The 20,333-nt window shown below is 47.5% G+C and overlaps 1 protein-coding gene across 6 annotated transcripts in view; it reads left to right on the top strand.

Moving 5' to 3' along the window:
* The window catches only part of LOC115173051 (attractin), a 184,580-nt gene extending 164,665 nt beyond the window's left edge, over positions 1-19,915 (top strand). For all 6 annotated transcript variants that reach the window (XM_029731038.1, XM_029731036.1, XM_029731035.1 and 3 more), the window contains 4 exons: positions 3,096-3,174; positions 8,491-8,598; positions 16,797-16,911; positions 19,705-19,915. In XM_029731038.1, coding sequence (XP_029586898.1) covers positions 3,096-3,174; positions 8,491-8,598; positions 16,797-16,911; positions 19,705-19,826 — 424 coding nt within the window. In that variant the 3' untranslated portion in view covers positions 19,827-19,915. The remainder of the gene's footprint in view (positions 1-3,095; positions 3,175-8,490; positions 8,599-16,796; positions 16,912-19,704) is intronic.
* The last annotated feature ends 418 nt before the right edge of the window (positions 19,916-20,333 follow it).

Here is a 20,333-nt window from a genome sequence, read left to right as displayed (position 1 = left end):
ACAGTTTTGACTTAAATCTAGTTGATAATTTATGGCAAAACCTGAAAATGGTTGTCTAGCAATGATCAACAACCGATTTGACTGAGCTGAAGAATACTGAAAATAATAAAAGGGCAAATGTTGCTCAATCCAGGTGTGGAACGCTCTTAGAGACTGACCCAGAAACACTCACAGCTCTTAGAGACTGACCCAGAAACACTCACAGCTCTTAGAGACTGACCCAGAAACACTCACAGCTCTTAGAGACTGACCCAGAAACACTCACAGCTCTTAGAGACTGACCCAGAAACACTCACAGCTCTTAGAGACTGACCCAGAAACACTCACAGCTCTTAGAGACTTACCCAGAAACACTCACAGCTCTTAGAGACTGACCCAGAAACACTCACAGCTCTTAGAGACTGACCCAGAAACACTCACAGCTCTTAGAGACTGACCCAGAAACACTCACAGCTCTTAGAGACTGACCCAGAAACACTCACAGCTCTTAGAGACTGACCCAGAAACACTCACAGCTCTTAGAGACTTACCCAGAAACACTCACAGCTCTTAGAGCCTGACCCAGAAACACTCACAGCTCTTAGAGCCTGACCCAGAAACACTCACAGCTCTTAGAGACTGACCCAGAAACACTCACAGCTCTTAGAGACTGACCCAGAAACACTCACAGCTCTTAGAGCCTGACCCAGAAACACTCACAGCTCTTAGAGCCTGACCCAGAAACACTCACAGCTCTTAGAGCCTGACCCAGAAACACTCACAGCTCTTAGAGACTGAACCAGAAACACTCACAGCTCTTAGAGACTGACCCAGAAACACTCACAGCTCTTAGAGACTGACCCAGAAACACTCACAGCTCTTAGAGACTGACCCAGAAACACTCACAGCTCTTAGAGACTGACCCAGAAACACTCACAGCTCTTAGAGACTTACCCAGAAACACTCACAGCTCTTAGAGACTGACCCAGAAACACTCACAGCTCTTAGAGCCTCACCCAGAAACACTCACAGCTCTTAGAGACTTACCCAGAAACACTCACAGCTCTTAGAGACTGACCCAGAAACACTCACAGCTCTTAGAGACTGACCCAGAAACACTCACAGCTCTTAGAGCCTGACCCAGAAACACTCACAGCTCTTAGAGCCTGACCCAGAAACACTCACAGCTCTTAGAGACTTACCCAGAAACACTCACAGCTCTTAGAGCCTGACCCAGAAACACTCACAGCTCTTAGAGACTGATCCAGAAACACTCACAGCTCTTAGAGACTGATCCAGAAACACTCACAGCTCTTAGAGACTGATCCAGAAACACTCACAGCTCTTAGAGCCTGACCCAGAAACACTCACAGCTCTTAGAGACTGATCCAGAAACACTCACAGCTCTTAGAGCCTTACCCAGAAACACTCACAGCTCTTAGAGACTGATCCAGAAACACTCACAGCTCTTAGAGACTGATCCAGAAAGACTCACAGCTCTTAGAGCCTGACCCAGAAACACTCACAGCTCTTAGAGACTGATCCAGAAACACTCACAGCTCTTAGAGACTTACCCAGAAACACTCACAGCTCTTAGAGCCTTACCCAGAAACACTCACAGCTCTTAGAGCCTTACCCAGAAACACTCACAGCTCTTAGAGACTGATCCAGAAACACTCACAGCTCTTAGAGACTTACCCAGAAACACTCACAGCTCTTAGAGACTTACCCAGAAACACTCACAGCTCTTAGAGACTTACCCAGAAACACTCACAGCTCTTAGAGCCTGATCCAGAAACACTCACAGCTCTTAGAGACTTACCTAGAAACACTCACAGCTCTTAGAGACTGATCCAGAAACACTCACAGCTCTTAGAGACTTACCCAGAAACACTCACAGCTCTTAGAGACCTGGCACATCGGTCTAAGGCACTGCATCTCAGTGCTTGAGGTGTCACTACAGACACCCTGGTTCGAATCCAGGCTGTATCACAACCGGCCGTGATTGGGAGTCCCGAGGGTGGCGTACAATTGGCCTAGTGTCATCCGGGTTTGGCCGGGGTAGGCCGTCATTGTGAATAAGAATTTATTCTTAACTGCCTTGCCTAGTTAAATAAAGGTTCATGTGGAATAAGTCAAGGGTATGAATACTTTCTGATGGCACTGTATGTTCATTTTTTATTTGTGGGAATACTTGATGGACAGATTTCCTAAATAAAACTCATTTTTAGATTCATTCTCGATTTTCTTTTTTACAAAAATCCCCCCCCCCCCAACCGTTTCTTATTTTTTTGTAACCTTTGGGGGTTCAAATAAAATCACCCGGGGCTGACCCCTGTCTTAGAGATTCACAGAGGGAGCTGTGGCTGACCCCTGTCTTAGGGATTCCCAGAGGGACCTGGGGCTGACCCCTGATTCCCAGAGGGACCTGGGGCTGACCCCTGATTCCCAGAGGGACCTGGGGCTGACCCCTGATTCCCAGAGGGACCTGGGGCTGACCCCTGATTCCCAGAGGGAGCTGGGGCTGACCCCTGATTCCCAGAGGGACCTGGGGCTGACCCCTGATTCCCAGAGGGACCTGGGGCTGACCCCTGATTCCCAGAGGGAGCTGGGGCTGACCCCTGATTCCCAGAGGGACCTGGGGCTGACCCCTGTCTTAGGGATTCCCAGAGGGAGCTGGGGCTGACCCCTGTCTTAGGGATTCCCAGAGGGACCTGGGGCTGACCCCTGATTCCCAGAGGGACCTGGGGCTGACCCCTGATTCCCAGAGGGAGCTGGGGCTGACCCCTGATTCCCAGAGGGAGCTGGGGCTGACCCCTGTCTTAGGGATTCCCAGAGGGAGTAGGAGAGGAATGAGAGACCAGTAAAGAGGCCTGTCTCTAACTCCTCCTCTCCCAGCTGCTTCCTGTCTCTAACCCCTTCTCTTCCTGTCTACTTCCATCTTTTTCCTGTCTCTAACGCCTCCTCTTCCTGTCTCTAACGCCTCCTCTTCCTGTCTCTAACGCCTCCTCTTCCTGTCTCTAACGCCTCCTCTTCCTGTCTCTAACGCCTCCTCTTCCTGTCTCTAACGCCTCCTCTTCCTGTCTCTAACTCCTCCTCTTCCTGTTTCCTCCCAGCTGCTTCCTTTCCCTCCTCCTGGTGGCGGCAGTCGTCTGGAAGATCAAACAGAGCTGCTGGGCGTCACGGCGACGAGAGGTGAGTGGTTACCACGGTTATTGTTTCCAACATCTGACCAACACTTGGATAACACCTGTACCTGAGCGGTCTGTTCTGTTGCACTTTCACTGCTGTGGCAAATTACCTCAGGAAGTCTGGTTGCCATGTTGAAGATACATTAACCTCTTTTGAATGTCAATATTCAACGCGCGTAGAGAAGGGCGATATGTAAAGAAATCCATATGGCCATGAATTTACTGAATACGATAATGATCTGTGTGTGACTTCCTCTCTGAAGAGTGTGTGTGTGTGTGTGTGTGAGAACTGGGGGATATATAGTGATCAATTGTCTGAATTAATAATTGATTGTAAATATAATAATAATTGCTAACAGTAAACAGAACTATACATTTAGAATGTTCATTTGTGCCACCGTTTAAAAAAATAAGTCCTTTAAACTACTAGTCTGATGGCTGTAGCCATCAGTTGTCCCATTGTCAAACATATTAGCAGACGTCTGCTAACCATGTGTATGTGACCAATAACATTTGATTTGATTAGCAAACGTGTTTCATTTAAAACTTCACATTTCTCTAGCTCCACCTCTAGTGTGTAGTGGTGTCCCAGCTCTAGTGGTGTCCCAGCTCTAGTGGTGTCCCAGCTCTAGTGTGTAGTGGTGTCCCAGCTCTAGTGGTGTCCCAGCTCTAGTGGTGTCCCAGCTCTAGTGGTGTCCCAGCTCTAGTGTGTAGTGGTGTCCCAGCTCTAGTGATGTCCCAGCTCTAGTGGTGTCCCAGCTCTAGTGTGTAGTGGTGTCCCAGCTCTAGTGATGTCCCAGCTCTAGTGGTGTCCCAGCTCTAGTGTGTAGTGGTGTCCCAGCTCTAGTGATGTCCCAGCTCTAGTGGTGTCCCAGCTCTAGTGTGTAGTGGTGTCCCAGCTCTAGTGTGTAGTGGTGTCCCAGCTCTAGTGGTGTCCCAGCTCTAGTGTGTAGTGGGGTCCCAGCTCTAGTGTGTAGTGGTGTCCCAGCTCTAGTGGTGTCCCAGCTCTAGTGGTGTCCCAGCTCTAGTGGTGTCCCAGCTCTAGTGTGTAGTGGTGTCCCAGCTCTAGTGTGTAGTGATGTCCTGAATGCCAAGCGTTCCGTCTGGAGGAAACCTGGCTCCATCCCTAAGGTGAAGCATGTTGGTGGCAGCATCATGCTGTGGGGATGTTTTTCAGCAGCAGGGACCGGGACACTAGTCATGATCAAGGAAAAGATAAACGGAGTAAAGTACAGAGAGATCCTTGATGAAAACCTGCTCCAGAGCGCTCAGGACCTCAGACTGGGGCGAAGGTTCACCTTCCAACAGGACAACGACCCTAAGCGTACAGCCAAGAAAACGCAGGAGTTGCTTTTGCAAACATTTCTGAAAAAACTGTTTTTGCTTTGTCGTTATGGGGTATTGTGTGTAGATTGATGAGTGAAAAAAACAAATTAATCAATTTCAGAATAAGGCTGTAACGTTACAAAATATGGAAAAAGTCAAGGGCTCTGAATACTTTCCGAATGCACTGTAAATAATGAAGAGATCACGTCCCAAAATCCACACCTTTATTTCCTTCAAGAAATTCAGACTTAATCCCAATCAATCACGCTGGCCAGAGTTCCGTCAGAGCTCAGGCTTATCGAGGACGACTTCGTCAATAAAATAGCATGGTGAACAGTATCAAAAGCTTTGGACAGGTCCACAAGCAAAGCAGAACATTTCAATTTTTAGAGCATTGACAAGATCATTACCAACTAAAGTGGTAGCTGTCATAGTGCTCTGCCCAGGACTAAACCCTGATTGGATGTCCAAGCCTAAACCCTGATTGGATGTCCAAGCCTAAACCCTGATTGGATGCCCAAGCCAAAACCCTGATTGGTTTACATTCAAAATACATTTCTCTGATTTAAAAAGAACAAAGTTGTACATTTACCAAGGATTTCTAGAGTCTTAGCTAGACCAGGAAGCCTTGAAATGGGGTGATAGTGATTAACGTCACTACTAACCCCCTTATGGAGAAACAGCGCAAGAGACGATTTACATACTTATGGAATATTTCCTGATAACAATGTTTAATATACAAATGTGGGTTATTGAGTCAACAATGATGGGCGCTGCACACTTTAAGCAGACCGGGATCCAATTGGTCGGCCCCTGTGGATTTCTTGTTGTCTATAGCTAACAAAGCATCCAGGACTTGTTTTTCTGTACGTAGCCTATAAGAAAAGCTTTGACTATTCATTTCTCTGATCATTCAGCCAGTTTGCCCCTATCAGCATCCAGTCCTGTATCATAGTGAATAGGCTTAGAAGTTATTACAAAGAGATAAAATGGTGATTAAATGAATCAATGATGGCATTTGCTTTCCGTTATGAGGCCAGTGTCTGAATTAATTTGTTGTGGCAGAGAAGAGGAAGTAGAAACCTTAAGGGATTTGACAGTTTTCTGATATTTAGCTGGGTTCTCATTACAATCTGAAAGACAGGTTACATAATAATCAGATTCAGCCTTTCTGATTTGTTTTACAACAATGATTCCTCAGTTGCTTAAAAACTTGCCAGAGTTAGGGTGGTGTGGGGGTCTGGTATGGTGGGGTGGTGTAGGTTAGGGTGGTGTAGGGTGGTGTAGGGTGGGGTAGGTTAGGGTGGGGTGGGGTAGGTTAGGGTGGGGTGGGGTAGGTTAGGGTTGGGTAGGTTAGGGTGGGGTGGTGTAGGTTAGGGTGGGGTAGGGTGGGGTAGGTTAGGGTGGGGTGGTGTAGGTTAGGGTGGTGTATGTTAGGGTGGGGTGGTGTAGGTTAGGGTGGTATAGGTTAGGGTAGGGTGGTGTAGGGTGGTGTAGGTTAGGGTGGTGTAGGGTGGGGTGGTGTAGGTTAGGGTGGTGTGGGGGTCTGGTATGGTGGGGTGCTGTAGGTTAGGGTGGGGGGGTGTAGGTTAGGGTGGGGTGGGGTGATGTAGGTTAGGGTGGGGTGGTATAGGTTAGGGTGGGGTGCTGTAGGTTAGGGTGGGGTGGTGTAGGTTAGGGTGGGGTGGTGTAGGTTAGGGTGGGGTGCTGTAGGTTAGGGTGGGGTGGTGTAGGTTAGGGTGGGGTGCTGTAGGTTAGGGTGGTGTATGTTAGGGTGGGGTGGTGTAGGTTGGGTGGTATAGGTTAGGGTAGGGTGGTGTAGGTTAGGGTGGTGTAAGTTAGGGTGGTGTAAGGTGGGGTGGTGTAAGGTGGGATGGTGTAGGTTAGGGTGGTGTGGGGGTCTGGTATGGTGGGATGCTGTAGGTTAGGGTGGGGTGGTGTAGGTTAGGGTGGGGTGCTGTAGGTTAGGGTGGGGTGGTGTAGGTTAGGGTGGGGTGGTGTAGGTTAGGGTGGGGTGGTGTAGGTTAGGGTGGTGTAGGTTAGGGTGGGGTGGTGTAGGTTATGGTGGGGTGGTGTAGGGTGGGGTGGTGTAGGTTAGGGTGGGGTCTGTTATGGTGGGGTGGTGTAGGTTAGGGTGGGGTGGTGTAGGTTAGGGTGGGGTAGGTTAGGGTGGGGTAGGTTAGGGTGGGGTAGGGTGGGGTGGTGTAGGTTAGGGTGGGGTGGTGTAGGTTAGGGTGGTGTATGTTAGGGTGGTGTATGTTAGGGTGGGGTGGTGTAGGTTAGGGTGCTTTAGGGTAGGGTGGTGTGGTGTAGGGTGGTGTAGGTTAGGGTGGGGTGGTGTAGGTTAGGGTGGTGTGGGGGTCTGGTATGTTGGGGTGCTGTAGGTTAGGGTGGGGTGGTGTAGGTTAGGGTGGGGTGCTGTAGGTTAGGGTGGGGTGCTGTAGGTTAGGGTGGGGTGGTGTAGGTTAGGGTGGGGTGGTGTAGGTTAGGGTGGGGTCTGGTATGATGGGGTGGTGTAGGTTAGGGTGGGGTGGTGTAGGTTAGGGTGGGGTGGTGTAGGTTAGGGTGGGGTCTGTTATGGTGGGGTGGTGTAGGTTAGGGTGGGGTGGTGTGGGGGTCTGGTATGGTGGGGTGGTGTAGGTTAGGGTAGGGTGGTGTAGGTTAGGGTAGGGTGGTGTAGGTTAGGGTGGGGTGGTGTAGGTTAGGGTGGTGTAGGTTAGGGTGGTGTGGGGGTCTGGTATGGTGGGGTGGTGTAGGGTGGGGTGGTGTAGGTTAGGGTGGGGTCTGTTATGGTGGGGTGGTGTAGGTTAGAGTGGGGTGGTGTAGGTTAGGGTGGGGTCTGGTATGATGGGGTGGTGTTGGTTAGGGTGGTGTAGGTTAGGGTGGTCTAGGGTGGGGTGGTGCAGGTTAGGGTGGTGCAGGTTAGGGTGGTGCAGGTTAGGGTGGTGTGGGGTCTGGTATGATGGGGTGGTGTAGGTTAGGGTGGGGTCTGGTATGGTGGGGTGGTGTAGGTTAGGGTGGGGTGGTGTAGGTTAGGGTGGGGTCTGGTATGATGGGGTGGTGTAGGTTAGGGTGGGGTGGGGTGGTGTAGGTTAGGGTGGGGTGTTGTAGGTTAGGGTGGGGTCTGGTATGGTGGGGTGGTGTAGGTCAGGGTGGGGTCTGGTATGATGGGGTGGTGTAGGTTAGGGTGGGGTCTGGTATGATGGGGTGGTGTAGGTTAGGGTGGGGTCTGGTATGGTGGGGTGGTGTAGGTTAGGGTGGGGTGGTGTAGGTTAGGGTGGTGTAGGGTCTTGTATGGTGGGGTGGTGTAGGTTAGGGTGGGGTCTGGTATGATGGGGTGGTGTAGGTTATTTAAAGCCTTACTGTGTTGAGTCCCAAGTGACGCCCTTTTCCCTATGTAGTGCACTATATACCCTATGTAGTGTGCTATATACCCTATGTAGTGGCACTATATACCCTATGTAGTGGCACTATATACCCTATGTAGTGCACTATATACCCTATGTAGTGTGCTTTATACCCTATGTAGTGCGCTATATACCCTATGTAGTGGCACTATATACCCTATGTAGTGGCACTATATACGCTATGTAGTGAGCTATATATCCTATGTTGTGCATTTTATACCCTATGTAGTGCGCTATATACCCTATGGAGTGTCACTATATACCATATATAGTGTGCTATATACCCTATGTAGTGCACTATGTATCCTATGTAGTGCGCTATATACCCTATGTAGTGCACTATATAGCGTATGTAGTGCGCTATATACCCTATGTAGTGTGTTATATACCCTATGTAGTGTGTTGTATACCCTATGTAGTGTGCTGTATACCCTCTGTAGTGTGCTGTGTACCCTCTGTAGTGTGCTGTATACCCTATTTAGTGCGCTATATAGGGAATTCAGATGCACAATGTATTTTTTTGTGTGCCAAAATGGGCTGTCCTCGTTCTTCATCACTGACCCTCCTCATCCTCTTCTTCATCTCAGCAACTCCTCCGTGAGATGCAGCAGATGGCTAGCCGGCCGTTCGCCACCATCAACGTTGCCTTGGAAATGGACGAGGAGCCGCCGGACCTAATTGGTGGAAACGTCAAGGTGAGTGTGACCTCAGACTGTGACATCGCTGGCCCGTCAGCCAATCCCCTTCCCCCAAGCCACTTGTCCTCAGATCTGTGGTGTCAGCAATGGGGGAATGTTTTCATCATCATCTGTTCTCCTCTTCATCATCCTCAGTTATCTTCGTCGTCCTCAGTTCGTCGTCCTCTCTTCCATTATGTTCTTGGTGAAAAGGTTTCAGTATTCCTATCAGTAACACTTTATTTTGATAGAGGTAGATGTTCAATAACTGTCAACATTTCAACTAACTATCCACTACCCTTATCCTAACCCTTATGTTAAACCTAACCCTTATGTTAAACCTAACCCTTATGTTAAACCTAACCCTAATGTTAAACCTAAACCTAACCCCTATGTTAAACCTAACCCTTATCCTAACCCCCATGTTAAACCTTATCTGTATTATAAGTAGTTGGGCCTTGCAGAAGTAAGGCACTATGGGACCTCACCAGGGTTCCTATGACTGCACTATGGGGCCTCACCAGGGTTCCTATGACTGCACTATGGGGCCTCACCAGGGTTCCTATGACTGCACTATGGGACCTCACCAGGGTTCCTATGACTGCACTATGGGACCTCACCAGGGTTCCTATGACTGCACTATGGGACCTCACCAGGGTTCCTATGACTGCACTATGGAGCCTCACCAGGGTTCCTATGACTGCACTATGGGACCTCACCAGGGTTCCTATGACTGCACTATGGGGCCTCACCAGGGTTCCTATGACTGCTCTATGGGGCCTCACCAGGGTTCCTATGACTGCTCTATGGGGCCTCACCAGGGTTCCTATGACTGCACTATGGGGCCTCACCAGGGTTCCTATGACTGCACTATGGGGCCTCACCAGGGTTCCTATGACTGCACTATGGGGCCTCACCAGGGTTCCTATGACTGCACTATGGGGCCTCACCAGGGTTCCTATGACTGCACTATGGGACCTCACCAGGGTTCCTATGACTGCACTATGGGGCCTCACCAGGGTTCCTATGACTGCACTATGGGGCCTCACCAGGGTTCCTATGACTGCACTATGGGGCCTCACCAGGGTTCCTATGACTGCACTATGGGACCTCACCAGGGTTCCTATGACTGCACTATGGGGCCTCACCAGGCCTCACCAGGGTTCCTATGACTGCACTATGGGACCTCACCAGGGTTCCTATGACTGCACTATGGGACCTCACCAGGGTTCCTATGACTGCCCTATGGGGCCTCACCAGGCCTCACCAGGGTTCCTATGACTGCACTATGGGGCCTCACCAGGGTTCCTATGACTGCACTATGGGGCCTCACCAGGGTTCCTATGACTGCACTATGGGACCTCATCAGGGTTCCTATGACTGCACTATGGGGCCTCACCAGGGTTCCTATGACTGCACTATGGGGCCTCACCAGGGTTCCTATGACTGCACTATGGGACCTCACCAGGGTTCCTATGACTGCACTATGGGACCTCACCAGGGTTCCTATGACTGCACTATGGGACCTCACCAGGGTTCCTATGACTGCACTATGGGACCTCACCAGGGTTCCTATGACTGCACTATGGGACCTCACCAGGCCTCACCAGGGTTCCTATGACTGCACTATGGGACTTCACCAGGGTTCCTATGACTGCACTATGGGGCCTCACCAGGCATCACCAGGGTTCCTATGACTGCACTATGGGGCCTCACCAGGCCTCACCAGGGTTCCTATGACTGCACTATTGGGCCTCACCAGGGTTCCTATGACTGCACTATGGGACCTCACCAGGGTTCCTATGACTGCACTATGGGGCCTCACCTTACCTATCAATCAAATGTATTTATGAAGACCTTTCTACATCAGCTGATGTCACAAAGTGCTGTACAGAAACCCAGCCTAAAACCCCAAACAGCAAGCAATGCAGGGGTAGAAGCACGGTGGCTAAGAAAAACTCCCTAGAAAGGAAGGAACCGAGGAAGAAACCCGGAGAGGAACCAGGCTCTGAGGGGTGACCAGTCCTCTTCTGGCTGTACTGGGTAGACCAGAGGAACCAGGCTCTGAGGGGTGGCCAGTCCTCTTCTGGCTGTACTGGGTAGACCAGAGGAACCAGGCTCTGAGGGGTGACCAGTCCTCTTCTGGCTGTGCCGGGTGGAGATTATAACAGAACATGGCCAAGATGTTCAAACGTTCATAGATGACCAGCAAGGTCAGATGATGATAATAATAATCACAGTGGTTGTAGAGGGTGCAACAGGTCAGCACCTCAGGAGTAAATGTCAGTTGGCTTTTCATAGCCGAGCATTCAGAGTTCGAGACACCAGGTGCGGTAGAGAGAGTCGAAAACAGCAGGTCCGGGACAAGGTAGCACGTCTGGTGAGCAGGTCAGGGTTCCATAGCCGCGGGGTAGAACAGTTGAAACTGGAGCAGCAGCACGACCAGGTGGACAGCAAGGAGTCATCAGGCCAGGTAGTCCTGAGGCATGGTCCTAGGGCTCAGGTCTTCCGGGAGGAGAGGGAGAGAGAGAGAATTAGAGGGAGCATACTTAAATTCACACAGGACACCGAATAAGACAGGAGAAATACTCCAGACATAAGACTGACCCTAGCCCCCCGACACATAAACTATTGCAGCATAAATACTGGAGGCTGAGACAGGAGGGGTCAGGGGACACTGTGGCCCCATCTGACGATACCCCCGGACAGGGCCAAACAGGCAGGATATAACCCCACCCACTTCGTCAAAGCACAGCCCCCACACCACTAGAGGGATATCTTCAACCACCAATTTACCATCCTGAGACAAGGCCGAGTATAGCCCACGAAGATCTTCCCCACAGCACAAACCTGAGGGAGGGCACCAAAACGGACAGGAAGATCACGTCAGTGACTCAATCCACTCAAGTGACACGCCCCTCCTAGGGACGGCTTGGAAGAGCACCAATAAGCCAGTGACTCAGCCCCTGTAATAGGGTTAGAGGCAGAGAATCCCAGTGGAGAGAGGGGAACCGGCCTGGCAGAGACAGCAGGGGTGGTTCTTTGCTCCAGTGACTTTCCGTTCACCTTCACACTCCTGGGACAGACTACACTCAATCATAGGACCTACTGAAGAGATGAGTCTTCAATAAAGACTTAAAGGTCGAGCCAGAGTCTGCGTCTCTCACATGAATAGGCAGACCATTCCATAAAAATGGAGCTCTATAGGAGAAAGCACTTCCTCCAGCTGTTTGCTTAGAAATTCTAGGGACAGTAAGGAGGCCTGCGTCTTGTGACCATAGTGTACGTGTAGGAGAGATCGGTCGGAGCAAGCCCATGTAATACTTTGTAGGTTAGCAGTAAAACCTTGAAATCAGCCCTAGCCTTAACAGGAAGCCAGTGTAGAGGGGCTAGCACTGGAGTAATATGATCAAATGTTTTGGTTCTAGTCAAGATTCTAGCAGCCGTGTTTAGCACTAACTGAAGTTTATTTAGTGCTTTATCCTGGTAGCCGGAAAGTAGAGCACTGCAGTAGTCTAATCTAGAAGTGACAAAAGCATGGAGTAACTTTTCTGCATCATTTATGGACAGAAAGTTTCTGATTTTTACAATGTTATGAATATGGAAAATGGCTGTCCTTGAAATGTTTGTCAAAAGAGAGATCAGGGTCCAGAGTAACGCCGGGGTTCTTCAGTTTTATTTGAGACGGCTGTATAACCATCAAGATGAATTGTCAGATCCAACAGAAGATATCTTTGTTTCCTGCGACCTAGAACAAGCATCTCTCTTTAGTCCAAGTTTAAAAGTATAACATTTGCCGCCATCCACTTCCTTATGTCTGAAACACAAGCTTCCAGCGAAGGCAATTTTGGGGATTCACCACGTTTCATCGAAATGTACAGCTGTGTGTCATCCGCATAGCAGTGAAAGTTAACATTGTGTTTCCGAATGACATCACAAAGAGGTAAAATATATAGTGAAAACAATAGTGGCCCTAAAACGGAACCTTGAGGAACACCGAAACGTACAGTTGATTTGTCAGAGGACAAACCATCCACAGAGACAAACTGATATCTTTCCGACAGATAAGATCTAAACCAGGGAAGAACTTGTCCGTGTAGACCAATTAAGGTTCCTAATCTCTCCAAAAGAATGTGGTCATTGATTGTATCAAAAGCAGCACTAAGGTCTAGGAGCACGAGGACAGATGCAGAGCCTCGGTCTGACGCCATTTAAAGGTAATTTACCACTTTCACGAGTGCAGTCTCAGTGCTATGATGGGGTCAAAAACCAGACTGAAATGTTTCGTATACATTGTTTGTCTTCAGGAAGGCAGTGAGTTGATGGGCAACAGCTTTTTCAAAAATGTTTGAGAGGAATGGGAGATTTTGATATAGGCCGATTTAGTTTTTTTACAAGGTCAAGGTTTGGCTTTTTCAAGAGAGGCTTTATTACTGCCACTTTTAGTGAGTTTGGTTCACATCCGGTGGATAGGGAGCCATTTATTATGTTCAACATAGGAGGGCCAAGCACAGGAAGCAGCTCTTTCAGTAGTTTAGTTGGAATAGGGTCCAGTATGCAGCTTGACGGTTTAGAGGCCATGAATATTTTCATGAATGTCTCAAGAGATACAGGATTAAAAAAACTTGAGTGTCTCCATAGATGCTAGGTCCTGGCAGTTCTGTGCAGACTCAGGACAACTGAGCAGATTCAAAGAGGAGTCCGTAATTTGCTTTCAATTGATCATGATCTTTTCATCAAAGAAGTTCATGAATTTATCACTGCTGAAGTGATGAATGCTGCTTTTTAGTTTGCTTGGCGACAGTATAAAAAATTGATTATTCTCCTCAATTAGGTTGGAAAAATAGGATGATCGAGCAGCAGTGAGGGCTCTTCGATTTTGCACGGTACTGTCTTTCCAAGCTAGTCGGAAGACTTCCAGTTTAGTGTGGCGCCTTTTCCCTTCCAATTTTCTAGAAGCTTGCTTCAGGGCTTGGGTATTTTCTGTATACCAGGGAGCTAGATTCTTATGACAAATGTTTTTTTGTTTTCAGGGGTATGACTGCATCTAGGGTATTGTGCAAGGTTAAATTGAGTTCCTCAGTTAGGTGGTTAACTGATTTTTGTCCTCTGACGTCCTTGGGTAGGTGGAGGGAGTCTGGAATGGCATCTAGGAATCTTTGGGTTGTCCGAGAATTTATAGCACGGCTTTTGATGATCCTTGGTTGGGGTCTGAGCAGATTATTTGTTGCGATTGCAAACATAATAAAATGGTGGTCCGATAGTCCAGGATTATGAGTAAAAACATGGGACAAAACTATATCCAGAGTATGACTGTGGCAGTGAGTAGGTCCGGAGAAATGTTGAACAAAACCCACTGAGTCGATGATGGCTCCGAAAGCCTTTTGGAGTGGGTCTGTGGACTTTTCCATGTGAATATTAAAGTCACCAAAAATCGGAATATTATCTGCCATGATTACAAGGTCTGATAGGAATTCAGGGAACTCAGTGAGGAACGCTGTATAGGGCCCAGGAGGCCTGTAAACAGTAGCTATAAAAAAGTGATTTAGTAGGCTACAAAGATTTCATGGCTAGAAGCTGAAATGAAGAAAACACAGTATTTTTTTTGTTGCAAATTGAAATTTGCTGTCATAAATGTTAGCAACACCTCCGCCTTTGCAGGATGTGCAGGGGATATGGTCACTAAGGTAACCAGGAGGAGAGGCCTCATTTAACACAATAAATTCATCAGGCTTAAGCCATGTTTCAGTCAGGCCAATCACATCAAGATTATGATCAGTGATTAGTTCATTGACTAGAACTGCCTTGAAAGTCAGGGATCTAACATTAAATAGCCCTATTTTGAGATGTGAGATATCACAACCTCTTTTCAATAATGACAGGAATGGAGGAGGTCTTTATTCCAGTGAGATTGCTAAGGCGAACACCGCCATGTTTAGTTTTGTCCAACCTAGATTGAGGCACAGACACGGTCTCAATGGGGATAGCTGAGCTGACTACACTGACTGTGCTAGTGGCAGACTCCACTAAGCTGGCAGGCTGGCTAACAGCCTGCTGCCTGGCCTTCACCCTATCTCATTGTGGAGCTAGAGGAGTTAGAGCCCTGTCTATGTTCGTAGATAAGATGAGAGGACCCCTCCAGCTAGGATGGAGTCCGTCACTCCTCAACAGGCCAGGCTTGGTCCTGTTTGTGGGTGAGTCCCAGAAAGAGGGCCAGTTATCTACAAATTCTATCTTTTTGGGAGGGGCAGAAAACAGTTTTCAACCAGCGATTGAGTTGTGAGACTCTGCTGTAGAGCAGGAGGGGGTCAGAGACAGAGACTCGATGCCGACACATCTTTCTAGCTGATTTACACATGCATAGATTAGGGCCTAATCCATTTATTTCAATTGACTGATTTCCTTATATGAACTGTAACTCAGCAAAATGTTGAAATTGTTGCATTTACATCTGGAGGGTGTCGGGATGACATGTCCTTCAAGCAGACAAGGAGGAAAAATGTACCTCACTGCTCAAATTTCAGAGCTGGTTCAGATGGCTGAAGCCACAACTACCTTTATTAATGCGTTTTGTTACCAGTTTTGCATATTTTAGGCTGGTTCAGTTGTTTACAGTAAAAGTAGAATAACCTATCATCTAGTTTGAACAAGTACTGTAACACCAAACACAATGACGAAGGGAAAGTGACACGCTAAAGTTAGCTAACGTTAGCTAGCTGCTACTACTAGGCTAAGCAGGCTTGCTAAACAGACTCATCAACAGAATGCACAAATCACTTGGCTGGCTAGCAAGTCCAGATTGAACAGAACACAGCTAGCTGCATTTTCTACATTTTTCATCAGATGTTGTTAAAATGTCTTACCTACAAACTAGTCGGGCAGGACTGTTTTCTCCTGCCAAGCCAATGCAATGGAGTGAAAGACAATCGGGTGCACCACTTCAGTCCCTGAAAAACAAATGGGGGGAACAAACAATTTGTTACATGTCTTTAGCTGGCTAGCAAGTTCACTAATTCATGATTTAAAAACTGTCCAGGTCTTCACAATTTACACTTTGCTGAAACTACGATTAGGCGCGTTTAGTTATTCATCTCTAAACAACTGATAAGCAGGACGAGATCACCTACTAACGTTAATGTTAGCTAGCTATCGCGTACCATGTGCTAGCTATCGCGTACCATGTGCTAGCTATCGCGTACCATGTGCTAGCTATCGCGTACCATGTGCTAGCTATCGCGTACCATGTGCTAGCTATCGCGTACCATGTGTGGCAACGGACTGATAAACAACAGTTATTTAACATTTGAATAAAAAATTCTCATGAAAGTAATTTGTTGAACATTTTTACATAATTTGGTGAATAAATAAAGTTATTCCTTATTCTTCTGGAAAATGTTCTCCCAAGTGGGGAGTTTCGTCCACCATTAATTCAGATTTTTCAGTGCGTCGCAAGATGTTTTGAGATAGCCTGCTCGGCGAAGGATTCATGGGATGCTGCCCATTTTAAAGTAACTTGGAATTGGGACATGCCAATTGTGACGTCCTGCCTAGAAATACTGCCTGAAAAATACAGCATCCTTGTTGATTGGGATACAGTCTATGTGTTTATTCCCTCTTGGAAAGAGAGGTATGTGTCCGTGTGTGCGTGGGATAGAGAAAAGAGAGAGGGATAGATAGACGAATGAGATGAATATAGAAGAGAGAGAAGAGCAGAATAGAGAGGAGAGAGATTGCTAGAGAGATTGCTGGTGAGATTGCTGGTGAGATTGCTGGTGAGATTGCTGGTGAGATTGCTGGTGAGATTGCTGGTGAGATTGCTGGTGAGATTGCTAGAGAGATTGCTAGAGAGATTGCTGGTGAGATTGCTGGTGAGATTGCTGGTGAGATTGCTGGAGAGATTGCTAGAGAGATTGCTAGAGAGAAGGGCTGTCAAGGAGGAAGAGAGAGATTGTTCTCTGTTGGGGGAGACTAGAGTGTGAACTGTCTTCACACTACAATCCACTGTGTCTGTCTGACTGGAGAGCTCTGATGAAATGTTACAGTAAAGTGTACAGGAGCATTCAACAGTTAGCTGGTTATCTGGACTGCCAGTCTGTTTCTGCTCTTTAGCCAATTCCTTGTCATGCTCAGCGGGACTGTTGATGTGACACAGAGAATTAAATACAATGCAAATTGTATCTCTAACGTCTTACCTGATGTCTCTCTCTCCTGTCCAGACGGTGCCCAAGCCCATCGCCCTGGAGCCTTGTTTTGGGAACAAGGCTGCTGTCCTCTCCATCTTCGTCCGTTTACCCAGAGGCACCGGGGGCATCCCCCCACCCGGTCAGTCTGGTAAGATAGAGTGATGACGCCTCTCCCCTCTCCCTCTCGCTCTCTCTCCTCTCTCTCTCCCCTCTTGCTCTCCCTCTCGCTCTCTCTCCCGTCTCTCTATCCCCTCTCTCTCTCTCTCTCTCTCTCTCTCTCCCCTCCATCTCTCTCCTTATCCCTCCCCCTCTCTCCCAGTCCGTCAGCTTTAGGTCTTTTATTAATTAAATTGTCTCTCTGTCATAACAAAACCTTCCATCTGGAGCACACCGAGGCAGCCCCCTCCCCGAGGCAGCCCCCTCCCCGAGGCGGCCCCCTCCCCGAGGCGGCCCCCTCCCCGAGGCAGCCCCTTCCCCGAGGCGTCCCCCTCCCCGAGGCAGCCCCCTCCCCGAGGATCTGTTTCAGTCCTTTACACAACATCATGTTCTGACCATCAACATCCCTGCTGTCACATCATGTTCTGTCCATCAACATCCCTGCTGTCACATCATGTTCTGTCCATCAACATCCCTGCTGTCGTCACATCATGTTCTGTCCATCAACATCCCTGCTGTCACCACATCATGTTCTGTCCATCAACATCCCTGCTGTCACCACATCATGTTCTGTCCATCAACATCCCTGCTGTCACATCATGTTCTGTCCATCAACATCCCTGCTGTCACATCATGTTCTGTCCATCAACATCCCTGCTGTCACATCATGTTCTGTCCATCAACATCCCTGCTGTCGTCACATCATGTTCTGTCCATCAACATCCCTGCTGTCACCACATCATGTTCTGTCCATCAACATCCCTGCTGTCACCACATCATGTTCTGTCCATCAACATCCCTGCTGTCACCACATCATGTTCTGACCATCAACATCCCTGCTGTCACCACATCATGTTCTGACCATCAACATCCCTGCTGTCACCACATCATGTTCTGTCCATCAACATCCCTGCTGTCACCACATCATGTTCTGTCCATCAACATCCCTGCTGTCACATCATGTTCTGTCCATCAACATCCCTGCTGTCACATCATGTTCTGTCCATCAACATCCCTGCTGTCGTCACATCATGTTCTGTCCATCAACATCCCTGCTGTCACCACATCATGTTCTGTCCATCAACATCCCTGCTGTCACCACATCATGTTCTGTCCATCAACATCCCTGCTGTCACCACATCATGTTCTGTCCATCAACATCCCTGCTGTCACAAACCTCCTTCAGTCTCCAACCATTCTTCTGTTAGCACTTTAGCCCCTGCGTGTCAAATCAGATGTTATTGGTCACATGGTCAGCAGATGTTATTGGTCACATGGTCAGCAGATGTTATTGGTCACATGGTTAGCAGATGTTATTGGTCACATGGTTAGCAGATGTTATTGGTCACATGGTTAGCAGATGTTATTGGTCCCATGGTCAGCAGGTGTTAATGCGAGTGTAGCGAAATGCTTGTTGTTCTAGCTCCGACAGTTCAGCAATATCTAACAAGTAATATAACAATTCCACAACAACTACCTAATACACACAAATCTAAGTAAAGGAATGGAATAAGAATATATACATATAAATATATGGATGAGCCATGACAGAGCAGCATAGGCAAGATGCAATAGATATAGTATAGAATACAGTATTTATGTGTCTGTATAGGAGGATGTGAGATTAGCTGTGATTACCATGCTTTAATTCTGAACACTCTAACGTAGAACTATGTTAGTAGACTGTATGATTATCTAAACACTCTGACGTAGAACTATGTTAGTAGACTGTATGTTTATCTAAACACTCTGACGTAGAACTATGTTAGTAGACTGTATGATTATCTGAACACTCTGACGTAGAACTATGTTAGTAGACTGTATGATTATCTGAACACTCTGACGTAGAACTATGTTAACAAACTATGTTTATCTACACACTCTGACGTAGAACTATGTTAGTAGACTGTATGTTTATCTAAACACTGACGTAGAACTATGTTAATAGACTATGTTTATCTAAACACTCTGACGTAGAACTATGTTAGTAGACTGTATGTTTATCTAAACACTGACGTAGAACTATGTTAATAAACTATGTTTATCTACACACTCTGACCTAGAACTATGTTAATAAACTATGTTTATCTAAACACTCTGACGTAGAACTATGTTAGTAGACTGTATGTTTATCTAAACACTCTGACGTAGAACTATGTTAATAAACTATGTTTATCTACACACTCTGACGTAGAACTATGTTAGTAGACTGTATGTTTATCTAAACACTCTGACGTAGAACTATGTTAATAAACTATGTTTATCTACACACTCTGACGTAGAACTATGGTAATAGACTGTATGTTTATCTAAACACTGAGGTAGAACTATGTTAATAGACTGTATGTTTATCTAAACACTCTGACGTAGAACTATGGTAATAGACTGTATGTTTAGCTAAACACTCTGACGTAGAACTATGTTAATAGACTGTATGATTATCTGAACACTCTGACGTAGAACTATGTTAATAGACTGTTTATCTAAACACTGACGTAGAACTATGTTAATAGACTGTATGTTTAGCTAAACACTGAGGTAGAACTATGTTAATAGACTGTATGTTTCTCTATATAATACACACTAATCAGACATGAATCTATATAATTAGACTTTCAAAGCCCAGAGAGGCTTGATGAATAGTTCTATTAATACATCATATTCTATTTGTTTAAATCGCAACAATCCCCTGAATTCACCACTGTATCCTAAGGCCCATACTGTTTAGTGACAAACTAATACATCACTTCCTGTTACTAATACATCACTTCCTCTCTCTGTGTAGGGCTAACGGTGGCCTCGGCCCTCGTGGATGTGTCTCAGCAGATGTGTCTTGGTTACAAGGAGAAGCCAGGTGGTCTGAGGAACAGGAAGCACGCCTCTGCACAGCCCTCCACCTGTATCTGACCACGCCCGCTGCCACGGTCCTGGACCCCACCCTGCTCCACCCTAACCCCTCCCCCTGCCCCAGAGACTACACCCCCGGACTGGAGGGAGGGAGGGAGGGAGGGAGGGAGGGAGGGAGAGAGAGAGAGAGGTAGGGGGTTTCCTGGGGGGAGCTGCATACCTGCTGAGAGGAGGAGCGGGCGAGGGATGTCTGATGGACAGTCACACCCTGCAGCTTCCCAACGGGACACCTGCTGCACCTGGGGAACCACACCTGGCTGACAGACCTGTGGAACTTAGGGGGAGAGAAAGAAAGACATGTATTAGTCCTCTACCACCTGATCAGAGTAAAGGAGAAGCTTGATCACTGTCTACTGTCTGATCAACTACCAGTCATTCTACCTGGTATGCTGTCTGTCTGTCTGCTAGAGACTGTCTGATCAACTACCAGTCATTCTACCTGGTATGCTGTCTGTCTGTCTGCTAGAGACTGTCTGATCAACTACCAGTCATTCTACCTGGTATGCT

This window comes from Salmo trutta, chromosome 33 (assembly GCF_901001165.1).
Source record: "Salmo trutta chromosome 33, fSalTru1.1, whole genome shotgun sequence".
NCBI classification, from domain to species: Eukaryota; Metazoa; Chordata; class Actinopteri; order Salmoniformes; family Salmonidae; genus Salmo; species Salmo trutta.
This window is presented reverse-complemented; position numbering and strand designations above follow the sequence as displayed.